General features: G+C 48.1%; 1 protein-coding gene across 6 annotated transcripts; it reads left to right on the forward strand.

Moving 5' to 3' along the window:
* The first annotated feature begins 94 nt into the window (after positions 1-94).
* On the forward strand, positions 95-7,857 carry FOXRED1 (FAD dependent oxidoreductase domain containing 1). 6 transcript variants are annotated; one of them, XM_066365179.1, is made up of 11 exons: positions 95-216; positions 2,598-2,818; positions 3,537-3,647; positions 3,911-4,029; positions 5,114-5,208; positions 5,457-5,558; positions 5,934-6,010; positions 6,190-6,350; positions 6,473-6,602; positions 6,839-6,943; positions 7,156-7,857. In XM_066365179.1, exons 1-11 carry the CDS (start codon positions 132-134, stop codon positions 7,408-7,410), a joined length of 1,461 nt encoding a protein of 486 aa, XP_066221276.1. In that variant the 5' UTR covers positions 95-131; the 3' UTR covers positions 7,411-7,857. The 6 variants fall into 6 exon arrangements, with proteins under 6 accessions (XP_066221276.1, XP_066221278.1, XP_066221279.1 ...); XM_066365181.1 differs by having other exon boundaries at positions 6,839-6,895; XM_066365182.1 differs by having other exon boundaries at positions 6,501-6,602; positions 6,839-6,895; positions 7,156-7,361.
* The last annotated feature ends 4,596 nt before the right edge of the window (positions 7,858-12,453 follow it).

Genomic DNA, 12,453 nt, shown 5'->3' on the forward strand with positions numbered 1-12,453 from the left:
AGGCGGGGTCCGGAAGGGCCTCTGGCCAATGGATATGCTCGTCTGAATGGCCCGCGGCGCAGAGCCGTGACAGCGTGCGGGCGGAGCTAGAGGTAAGGGACTCGTTCACGGAGAGCGTGCTTGCAAGGGCCATGTTTCGAGGGGTCTTTCGGCTCTGTGCAGGCAGAGGCCGCTTGGGCCGAGGACTAAGCACACGCAGAGGAGGCTCGGCTCTGGGTAAAGTTGAGGGTGCCAGAGGTTTTGTAGTTCTGAGTTACCCCCAGTTTCCGTCTGTGTGATCTTCCGGACTTGGGACCCTAGCCCACGCTGGGAAGACAGTGGGTCAGCTGCAGCTTGTAAAGCCTGGACAGGTGTACGGATACCAAGTTTGCCCTTCTCGGTGGCAAATCCGAGATCGCTCTATACCTCAGTTTACCACCAGCATTACAGAGATCAGGCTGATTCATTCATTGGCTGCACAAATGTGCGTTAAGTCCTGCTCGCGCGGCTTAGTCTTGTGGCGGTGAAGGAGGGAAGAAGAGGAGAGGATTCAATATGTGTCCTGGAGATGCCTGAAGTGAAGATGGAGAGGGAAGACTTTTTTATTATTGATTGATTGATTGATTGATTGATTGATTGATTTGAGAGAGAGAAACATTGATTTGTTGTCCCACTTATTTATGCATTCATTGGTTGAATCTTAAATGTGCCCTGACCAGGATTCAAAAGCTATCTGGTCAGGGACAAGGGAAGACTTTCTAGACCAGTTCATGATTGGATAATCCCCGGCCTAGTATCATTGTAGAAGTATGTGGAGCAGGAGGCAAATGAGATCCGCCCTGAAGGACCTTTACTGGCTCAGGGCAGGTGTGTGTTCCAGGTTCTGGAAAATGAGCAAAGGTTGTTCTTTGTTAAGATTTTATTTATTGATTTTTTTTTTTTTTTTTTTTTTTTTTTTTTTTTTTAGAGAGAGAGAGAGAGAGAGAGAAAGAGAAGGAGGTGTGGAGGAGGAGCGGGAAGTATATGTACCCTGACCCAAGCAAGCCCAGGGTTTTTAACCAGCTACCTCATCATTCTGGGTCAATGCTTTATTCACTGCACCTGCACAGGTCAGGCTGAGCAAAAGTTAGGAGAAGAAAAGTATTGTTCTTGTGCAAGGAACTAGCCAAAGCCATCTAGAGTTTGAGCAGTAATATGAAATGTGTGGACAGATAAGCCCAGATCAAAGAAAGAAACATTGAGAAGACTCGTAATTCTTTGAGTTAGGTGTTAATGACAAAGGATTCATTCATTCAAGATATTTATTGAGCACTTAGGATGTGCCAAGTATTCTGCTAGGCTGGAGATTCAGTAGTGAAGAAGGTCAACATGGTACAGTATCCTAAATAAACTCAAAGTTGCTGGTGTGTTGCATGCAGCAAAAGAGGTTCATAAAGGTGTGAGATAATGTGACAGGAGAATTTGACAAAGTCAGAAAAGGCTTCCCTAAGAAAATGATATCTTAGGGATATATCTGAGCTGAGATCTAAAAGAAGCAGAGTTAACAAGGCAAAAAGGTGGACCCAGAGTTTCAAAGCAGAGACCACCTGTGTAGATTCCTTGTGATGGAAGGAAATAAGGGTCTGTCAAGGAAACAAAGGGGCTTGGGCTGGAGTTGGCGGGAAGGACAAGGACGGGAGCCAGATTGTATATTGTCTCACTGGCTATGCTGATAGGTTTTGGACTTTTATCCTTAGAGAAATGGAAAGTCATTGAAGGGTTTTAAGCATGATTAAATTAGTATTTAGGAAAGATAATTCAAGCTATGATATAGAAAAGAACTGGGGGGGGGGTGGCAAGAGGGGAGTTAGTAGGAAGAGTTAAGAGACTTTTGTATTAGCCTAGGTGAGAAATTACTGTGGTTTGGTCTAGGGCAGTGGCAGCAGAGATAGACAATGGGGACAGAAAATGAGAGATAAAGTCATCAGAACTTGATAATATATAGCAGTGGTTTTCAATCACTGTTTGGCAATTTGTAGACTGATGTGGGTCTGCCGGGAATTTTATTCCGGTCCACAAAAGAGTAAACTACCCTGATGTTGTATGAAGATGATAGACTCAATGATTATAGACTCATTGAAAGCCACTAATATATAGGACATGAATGTAAGTTTGCTGGCAGTAACAGATATCCAGGATAAGGTACTACCACTCATTGGTACCATGCTTCAGAGGTTGCTGCACCTCAGAGTATGCTGGGACCTCTTTGTCCAGGAGCCTGAAGCATCCAAGTGGAAATGACAATGCAGCAATGCAGTTGAGTATATGAGCCTGGGCTCACAAGAGAGATAGGTCTGCACAGGAGATAAGTATGTGAGTCACCTATCCTAGGTAGAGAGTATAGAGTTAATTTTAGGGAGTTGAGTCTTGTGCATGAAAAGGAAAAGAGACTAATGGCATTCAGACCATATAGCAAAGCTGGAATACTGCTGGGTACAAGCTGACCTTATGAAAGGGGATGTCAGTGGGGACTGCCAACTCAGTGTCAGTTTAGTCCACCTTTTCCTGTGCCATCCCCTGTCCCCTACCACCTGAGAAGAAAATGTATGGCCCTCTTTGACTATAACTGTGTCTCACAGACTGGGCTGGAAAGGTGTCCGAAATCAAGAAGAAGATCCAGTCAGTACTTCCTGGAGGGGCCTGGAATCCACTGTATGACACCAGCCACCTGCCCCCTGAACACTCAGATGTGGTGATTGTGGGGGGTGGGGTGTTGGGCCTGTCCGTGGCCTATTGGCTGAAGAGGTTGGAGAAGCAACGAGGTGCCATTAAGGTGCTGGTGGTGGAACGGGACCACACGGTGAGGTCTGGGGTAGAATAGTCACAAGTGAGGCTTGGCCTCAAATTTTATGAAGGACTCTAGGGACAATGGAAGGGGAGAAAAGACGTCAATATTTGGAGGTCCAAAGGACAGGGCCTGTGCTTTGGACGTTGTTGAGAAATAGTCCCACGTTCTTTTTCCCTTAAACTAAGGACATTGGCAATAAGGTTTTTATTTTGAAAGCAAATTTCACAATATTGGGTCATTTCAGATCTCACAGGTATGGCCAAGAGAGCCTGCATTCAAGTTATAATTAATACATACAAACAGCTATCTCAACCTCCTTTTAGGTTCCATTACTTCTGAGGTTTTGCCCTTAGCTGTTCCTATTACCACTGTCAGATAGCCATGAATCTTGCTGCTTTGGCCGTATCCCTCTATTTTCCAATTAGATCAAATGTTAACCCCCTGCTCTAGACTTCCGGCCCACTACTATTTTGTATGACTGGGCCCGGCCCTTGATGATTGAATCTCTGTGCTGTGCACATCTGCCAGTGAGGACTTTAATAACTATTCGCTCTGGGCTGCTGTGTGACTTGTATATGGGTTTGTCCATGTCAGCTCCTCTTATATTATAAACCTGCAAGTAGCACTCCCCTTTAACTTCAGGTACATGACTCACAACTTCCATGACAGTATTCTGCTTCTGTGCAGCAGGGTACTAGTCTGCTTCAACTTTTTCCTTGTCTCCCCACAGTATTCCCGGGCCTCTACTGGGCTTTCTGTGGGCGGGATCCGCCAGCAGTACTCGTTGCCTGAGAACATCCAGCTCTCTCTCTTTTCAGTCAGCTTTCTACGGAACATCAATGTACGTGCAAGGAGATTTGTGGGTTGAGTGGTGACCCCTTCTTTAGCCCAGAGAGAGGTACAGCCTAGATGGTTAGAAAAAACAGAGCAGGAGAGTTCAGACAAGTAAGAATGAAAGCTTTTGGTTTTCTTCCAAGAGGTGGTGCCTACAGGAGGGCTTCTCTGGGTGAGGGCCCTGAGCCCTGAGAGTTTCAGTGAGAAGCCAGGGAAGTTCTCCATTCCTTCTTTAAGTCAACTTCTCTGAGGAGTTTGCTTTGCACATAGGATTACCTGGCTGTAGTGGATGACAGCCCCCTGGACGTCCAGTTCAACCCCTCAGGTTATCTTATGCTGGCTTCAGAAAAGGATGCCGCGATCATGGAGAACAATGTGAAAGTGCAGAGGTGGGTTCTTGGCAAGACCTCTGAGCCGCTGCCCAGCCGTGTCCATGCAGTAATCCCTACACCATGTCAGGACGGGGATGGTGGAGCTGATGAGACAGGGCCCTGCTCTCTGGTAACTCAGTGATCAGGACAGGCTGGTGCATGCAGAACCTCAGAGCCCTGTGATAAGTGCTATGATACAGACACGGAAACACTGCTGCATGGGTCCTAAATTACCAGAGGGTAAGAACCACCTAGGACACATCCCAGATGGAATAAATCAGACTTTCTGATTTATTCTAGGGAGAAGCCCAGGGATCTGCAGGCATTTCCTGTAAGAGCCAGATAGCAAGTATTTCAATCTTCACAAGGCATACAGTCCATATTGCAGTCACTCAGCTTGCGGTTAAAGCACAAATACAGTGATAGACAACCAAATGAACAAAGGAGTATGACTCATGTACAAAAATAGGCTGCAGGTCAGATATGGCAACCTGCCCTAAGGGATAATCATGATCAGTCATGAGCATGCATTTCAACAAACACTTCCACTAGTCTTACTAGTGACATCATGTAACATCCTAAATGAAGAGATTGACGCACTTAATCAGAACATCCTCATTTTACATGTGGGTAAATTGAGGCACAAAGAGCTAGTAAATGGTGGTGCTGGGATACAAACCAGGTAGTTTGGCTTACGAGTGTGTTCTCTTAGCACTTAGGTTGCTGCCTTGGGCGACAAAATTCCAGAGAGGAGGTGACTGCTAGTGGATATGATCATACCAGGAGGTGGGCAGAAGGACTGTCCCAGGCAGAGTGGATGGAACAGAGTGACTCACCCTGTTGTGAAAAGACATGAAATAGTTAGGGGATGACAAGGAATTTAGTGTGGCCAAAGGGACACTAGGGTGTTAGAAAGGAAGAAGGGTCAGATGTTGAAGAGGCTAGGAGGCTTGTTCTCCACCAATTCAGCGAGGAGAGAAAACTGGGGGCTTTGGGGCAGAGAAGGAACATAAATGAGGTAGAATCCCCACTTGTTGATTTGGGTCCATACTGCTGCACACTTACCCTCTCCAACACACACAGACCCGTGTGTTTCTCTCAGGCAGGAAGGAGCCAAAGTGTGTCTGATGTCTCCGGAACAGCTGCGGAACAAGTTTCCCTGGATAAACACAGAGGGAGTGGCCTTGGCATCTTATGGTGAGGCTCGCTTGCAGAGGGGATCAGGGGTTGCAGGACTCCTCAGGTGGGCAGTCTCAGCACCCTGCAGACCAGTCAAGGAGAAACGCTTCCCTCCTGGCCAGCAGGGCCGCTCCGGCCATGCCAGCTCTGTTCTTCCACAGGATTGACTTGGAAGCAGTTGGACAACTTGACTTTCCCCAGCTTACAAGCCCGAGGAAGAGCTGGGGGGTGGGACTCTTCATGAGTCCTCCTTTTTGTCCTCACAGGGTTGGAGGGTGAAGGTTGGTTTGACCCCTGGTGTCTGCTTCAGGGGCTTCGGCGAAAGGTCCAGTCCATGGGGGTCCTTTTCTGCCATGGAGAAGTGACACGTGAGTCTGAAGCCCCATGCCCGTTGCTAATACCCTTTGCCATCCAGGGTGCAGGTCTAGCCAATATCTTATCTTCACTCACGGACCAAGCAGGGCTTTTTGGGGGAAGGGGCTTCTCCCCTGAGGGCTGGTCCTGGGCATCCCCCCTCCAAATCCTGATTAGGCTTCTTCCTGGCTCATGATCTGCTTGAGGATTTCAGCACTCCCCTGTCCTGAGTGCAGCCAAGTTCATTCCACTTGCCCTATCTCTGTCTCTTCAGCGTCTGTGGGAAAGCCCTCAGCCTTCCAGCTTTCTTTCCTTAGGAGACCAGTGGAATCCCCATCTCCTTCCTCTTCAAGGCCTCGAGGGCTTATTCAGTACTCTTTTTCCTGCAGGTTTTGTCTCTTCATCTAGCCACATGGAGACCATGAGCGGGGAAGAGGTGACTTTGAAAAGGATCCATGAAGTTCATGTAAGTTCCCAACCTAAGTATCTTTCTTACCCAAGTGGAGGGATGAGGAAGATAATGACTGTCATTTTGATCTCTGCCCTTCCAGTGTGGGTAAACCCAGGCTCAGGAAGAAAGGTACCTCTCATGATGGCCAGGGTATGGGCCAGGTCCTCCCTCCCTTCCCCCTCTGGTGCTTGCAGGTGAAGATGGACCACAGCATGGAGTACCAGCCTGTGGAATGTGCCATAGTGATCAATGCAGCAGGGGCCTGGTCTGGGCAAGTAGCAGAGCTGGCTGGTATTGGGAACGGGCCGCCTGGCACCCTTCAGGGTACCAAGCTACCTGTGGAGCCGAGGAAAAGGTGACTTCCCACAGGGCAGCTGAGGAGGTTGGTGAGCAGAGGAAAGAAACGAAAAATGGTTGTTAAGTGGTAGGAGGGAAGAGTTGCTGTTCCATCCCTTCCTAACCCCACTGGTATGGCAGGTATGTGTACTTATGGCACTGCCCCCAGGGACCAGGCCTGGAGACGCCGTTCCTTGCAGACACCAGTAGAGCCTATTTCCGCCGGGAAGGATTGGGCAACAACTACTTGGGTGGCTGTAGCCCCACTGAGGTAAGCTAAGTGAGGTCAGGGGTTCCGGGAAGGGAGACAGACCAATTGTCATTGAAGACTCGAGCTTTTGGGAGGGCCCAGTATTGTTATTGATGTTGTAGGCACCCCCAGGTTTGAATCGAGATCTCCTGTCCCCATCCCCCACCTACCTAGGGGATTATTAAAGAGGTCAGTGAGATCTGGCTCTGTCCTTGTGTCCCAGGTAATATAAGCATTGTCCCCACCTCTCACCCCAGGAGGAGGAACCAGACCCAGGGAACCTGGAAGTGGACCATGATTTCTTCCAGGACAAGGTGTGGCCCCATTTGGCCCAGAGGGTACCAGCTTTTAAGAGTCTGAAGGTAACTAGGAGGGGACAGATGACACTGGAGCATCTTGGTCCCCTTGGAAAGCCTGTCCTAAGCCTTTCTCCATCTTCCTCACAACTGCTAAGAACCCATCCCATCGACCCCCTCAGCAGTCATAGTGGTAGTGGGTGCTGATGCTTGACCAGGAATGTGGGTGGGTATACCAGCAGCCTTCCTGACAACACCAGCATCTTGTGCACCTGCAGGTCCAGAACGCTTGGGCTGGCTATTATGACTACAACACCTTTGACCAGAATGGTGTAGTGGGCCCCCACCCACTGGTCGTCAACATGTACTTTGCCACGGGCTTCAGTGGCCATGGGCTGCAGCAGGCCCCTGCTGTGGGACGAGCTGTGGCCGAGTTGGTGCTAGAGGGCCAGTTCCAGACCATCAACCTGAGCTCCTTCCTCTTCAGCCGCTTCTACTTGGGAGAGAAGGTCCTAGAACGCTATATCATCTGAGCCTGTGAACTCTTCCCTGGTCCCATTCCTGTCAGTCACCGCAGCTCAGTTCCCAGCCCGTATCACATCCTCCCCAGCACCATGCCGCCGCTCCTCCACCCCTCTCCTCTCATCCAGGTGATTCTGTCCCCATGTGGCTGGACAGGTGGGCAGATTGCAGGCTCTGAGGTTCTGCTCCTGAGGCCCAGGCTGAGAGAGAATGACGGGGCGGGACCCTAGGACTGATCCCTGGCCCAGTCTGATGCTACCCACCAGGGTAGTCCAGCTGGACAGAAAATACCACAGTGGTCCTGAGCACCATGGCCCAGGACTGCCTCCTTCCTTGTACCAACTCAGAAGAATAGCCTCTGCCCCTCTTTGCATATCCCTGCAGAGCCTAGGCAGGGAGCATTCTGGTGCAGTCTGCCCTAAATTTAATATCAATCAATAAATGTGATTTACTCCTTCCTGCCAGTTTTCTGTCCTTTCCTTTTTTCATCCCTTGCAGTTGCTTTTGAAGTGCCCACTGTCCTTTGACACCAGGCTGGGAGGAGCACAACTTCCTCCTCCCCAGAGTATTCTTAAATCCTTGTTGACAAGCTAGTGCCTCCTCTTCCCCACTTCCTGCAGGGGTGTGAGGGAAGGAATGTGTTCATTTCTCTTCAGTATTTATTCAGTTCCATTTATTACTGTTGGCCAGGTCCAGAGCTACATTTCAGAGTCACAGCAGCAGGCAAACCTAAAGGATGAGCAGCTTAAAGTGAATACCAGAGGCCTGACCTGTGGTGGAGCAGTGGATAGGGCGTCAACCTGGAAATGCTGAGGTCGCTGGTTCGAGGCCCTGGGCTTGCCTGGTCAGGGCACGTGTGGGAGTTGATGCGTCCAGCTCCTCCCCTCTTCTATCTCTCTCTCTGTCTCTCTCTCCTCTCTAAAATGAGTAAATAAAATAATTTAAAGTGAATACCAGAGAAGTGGGGAGGAGAGTAGGAAGGGGGTGATTCCAGGCTGATGGAAACCCATATAAAAGGCCTGGGACCAACAATTAGTGAGGTTCGAGGGACTAGCTAGGGTCATAATTTGTCTAGCTAAATCGTGGAGTAAAAACAATACGTCAGGGCAGGGCTAAAGAGCCATGCTGTGGAGCTGGGGTCTATTCCGTTGGCAGGGTCCACTAAAGGGTTTTCAACAGGGAAGTGACATGATCAGATTTTCCTTTTAGAAAAGTCACCCTGTCTGCCTTGTGGAGGCCAGATGCAGGGCAGTTGCTATAGTCACAGCAGGAACCACAGGCCTGCACTGTCATGGTAAAAAGTGTGTGGGTCAAACTGGCTACAGAGGCAACTGAAAACTGGGTCAAGTAAGGTTCCATCTTAGCATGGGACAACTGGATGCATTTAATGCCTTTCAGAGAGATGAGGAAGACCGGGGAGGCGTTGGGAGGGACAAAATGGTACTACTGTTTGGGACATGTTAAGCTCTAAGAGTGCCTGTTGGACCCCTGTAGAGATTAGATGCCCATAGTGAGGGAGGAAGGGCTCAAAGGGCTGACTGAGAAAATTTGAAAAGTAACAAACCACAACTGTACCCCCTTTATCACCTCCCTAAAATGAACTTGCAGCACCAGCAAGGAAAATGAGATACGTATGTGAATAGTCAAGGACAGACAGACCAAACCTCTCATACCTCCTCACCTGTGACATAAAAGTCCCATAGGTCTGCAAACAAAGAAGCCAAAGAAATCAGGCACTTTTCACGTGAAAGCTAAAGCTGTACAGGTATATGAGATGTAAGAAATCTTAGTGGGGATCCTGTGCTTTGGTGCTACTATCCTACATGCTCCGCTGGCTACTCATAAATTCCTCTTCCTTCATTGAGTCGTCTGGACGTTTATCCTCTATTGGCTGTAATTCCTGCTACAACAGGGAATGTATTGTGGCATCTGGATAGTCTGGGCTGCGTAGAAATGTGGACACCATGGAAGAGAATGGCATTACCATAGGGTGGAAGAGTAGGGGACCAAGTGGTGAAGCTGGAGGAAATCCATTACCTTTAAGGGATGAACCAAAGAAGCCACTAAAGAGGTGGCCAGAAAAGTGAGAGGTCAGGCCTTGGAGGAATGGTCAACAGTAAAAATGCAGTGGACGCAGCCCAAGTACATGAGGGGCACCTCAGGGAGAGCTGTTCCAGGAGGAGGTGCACCTCAGCTGGGTCTGGGGTGTGGGCTGCGGTTCAGAAGGGAGAAGTGAGTGGCAGTAGAGACAGCTAGGAAAATGCCCCCCCCCCCCAGCGAAGTGGCCTTTGGGGAGAAGAATGAAGCAAAAGATGAAGGTGGGCTTCATTGATGATCACCTGGGTGAGGGAGGGAGAGGAGGGTGAAAGTGCTGCCAGTGAAGCAACGTTAGAAGCTCGTGGGGGGTGGCGGGAGAGCCAGGAAAGAGGAAGAGCCACCGGAATTTGATGTTGAAAGAGGAAGGAACTAGCCAGGGGCATAGGGTTGGGGACCACAGGTCAAACCTGACATCCTGTTAACCCTGTGAGGTAGCCTTGTTAGATGCCCAATAGGCATTCACCCTATTTATGACACCCTTATTTATGGGTCACAAGGAGAAGGGTCTTCATCTGGCTCCTCACCTAGAAGCTACTTCCTTCCAGGTAGCAAGTGAACTCCTTAAGGCAGTGGTTCTCAAAGTGTGTGCCAGGGCGCATTGGTGCGTCCTAGATTTCCAGGTGTGCCCTATGGTATTCCAGAGAAATATGTGCCTGCTGGGGATCAAAAAACCAACAGAGTTTTTGGAGTTTAGATTTTTGGGGGACAGAGATGTGAGAAATTGGCTGTAAGCTGACAGTCTGCCCAACCCCCCACCTCACTTACCTGATTAGGTTGCAAAAGGCTGTTAAGCTGTGGTGCTGGATTGTTTACACTACCCCCCATGTTCCCCGAAAAGACTGGAGGCAAGTTTCTTCTATCCTTGTTTGGTGTAAAGTTAAGATGATATGTATGGTGGGGGTTTTCTGCACTTGGTAAAATTCTTGGGTTGCCTTGGAAACATGATCAGAGACTCAGAGACCATTGATTTGCTAATGGCCTCACTTTGCCCTATAAATAAAGCAAGATGCAGTGTTTGGGTACACTTTGTTCTTGCCAGCAGCAATTACAGGGCCCTTCTGACCCAGTATTTTCTTAATTTCGCACCATTCCCACTCGGGACCTGGAATTACTAGCTGCGCTGGTTCATGGCATGTGCCCCGATATAAAAATAAATATATTTTTTACTCTATTATATCATTTCATACGGAAATACCACTCTCTTTGTTAACACATCATTATTATATTTATTATTAACACATCATTATATTATATTTAGATAAATACACCCAAATAAAATGAATAGATTTCTCAAAAAGAAGCATGATCTTGAAGAATCAGATTCTGGAAGTGAGCAAAAGTTATGTGTAAATAAAATAGGACTTGAGCCTGACCAGACGGTGGTGCAATGAATAGAGCGACGGACTGGGATGTGGAGGACCCAGGTTCGAGATCCCGAGGTCGCCAGCTTGAGCGTGGGCTCATCTGGTTTGAGCAAAAGCTCACCAGCTTGGACCCAAGGTCGCTGGCTTGAGCAAGGGGTTACTTGGTCTGCTGTAGCCCTACGATCAAGGCACATATGAGAAAGCAATCAATGAACAACTAAAGTGCCACAACGAAAAACTGATGATTGATGCTTCTCATCTCTCTCTGTTCCTATCTGTCTATCCCTATCTATCCCTCTCTCTGATTCTGTCTCTGTAAAAATAATAATAATAAAATAAAAATAAATAAATAAAATAGAACTTGAAGGCTGATGGCAGAATTTATTTTTATTTATTTATTTATTTATTTATTTATTTGTATTTTTCTGAAGCTGGAAACGGGGAGACAGTCAGACAGACTCCCGCATGTGCCCGACCGGGATCCACCCGGCACGCCCACCAGGGGGTGATGCTCTGTCCATCCGGGGCGTCGCTCTGCTGTGACCAGAGCCACTCTAGCGCCTGAGGCAGAGGCCATGGAGCCATCCTCAGCGCCCGGGCCATCCTTGCTCCAATGGAGCCTTGGCTGCAGGAGGGGAAGAGAGAGACAGAGAGGAAGGAGAGGGGGAGGGGTGGAGAAGCAGATGGGCGCTTCTCCTGTGTGTCCTGGACGGGAATCGAACCCGGGACCTCCGCATGCCAGGCCGATGCTCTACCACTGAGCCAACTGGCCAGGGCCCAGAATTTAATTTATAGCATTTTCCATCACTTAACACTGAACGATATGATTGGATTAGAAATCCATTCATGGAAGCTTCAAGTGATTTTGGTTTAACATTAACAGAAGAAGAACTGGCAGCTATATCCACTGATCGTGGATTGATGATTAAACATAAGGAATTGTCTCTTGAAGCCTTTTGGGTTTCTAGAAAAGAATATGCGGCAATATCTTAAAAAGTTTTGAACATTTCACTACAATTTTCAGCATCCTATTTATGTGAATTAGGACTTTTTACCCTCAACACAATTAAGAGTAAAAGGAGAGGAATTCTTCAATGTATTGACGAGGAAATGAGAGTTTGCCTTTCAAATATATGCCCAAACATTGAAGAAATTGCTAGGACACATCAGGTTTATGTTTCTAATAAACACAAGAATGAAAAAACTTAAGGCATTCGCGCTGGAATCTGCCAAATTTACTAAATCTTACTAAGAATGTATCTATATATATAAAAAGATAACTTTTTGTTTTTTTATTTTCTAACCCCTCTTTTTTACTAATTCTAAAAAGCATAACTCAAAAAATATAACATAAAAAAGGTTTTTAGCCCTGGCTGGTTGGCTCAGTGGTAGAGCATCAGCCTGGCGTGCAGGAGTCCCGGGTTCGATTCCCAGCCAGGGCACACAGGAGAAGCGCCCATCTGCTTCTCCACCCCTCCCCATTTCCTTTCCTCCCTCTCTGTCTCTCTCTTCCCCTCCTGCAGCCAAGGCTCCATTGGAGCAAAGTTGGCCCGGGCGCTGAGGAAGGCTCTGTGGCCTCTGCCTCAGGCGCTA

Source organism: Saccopteryx leptura, chromosome 2, assembly GCF_036850995.1.
Source record: "Saccopteryx leptura isolate mSacLep1 chromosome 2, mSacLep1_pri_phased_curated, whole genome shotgun sequence".
Classification (NCBI taxonomy): domain Eukaryota; kingdom Metazoa; phylum Chordata; class Mammalia; order Chiroptera; family Emballonuridae; genus Saccopteryx; species Saccopteryx leptura.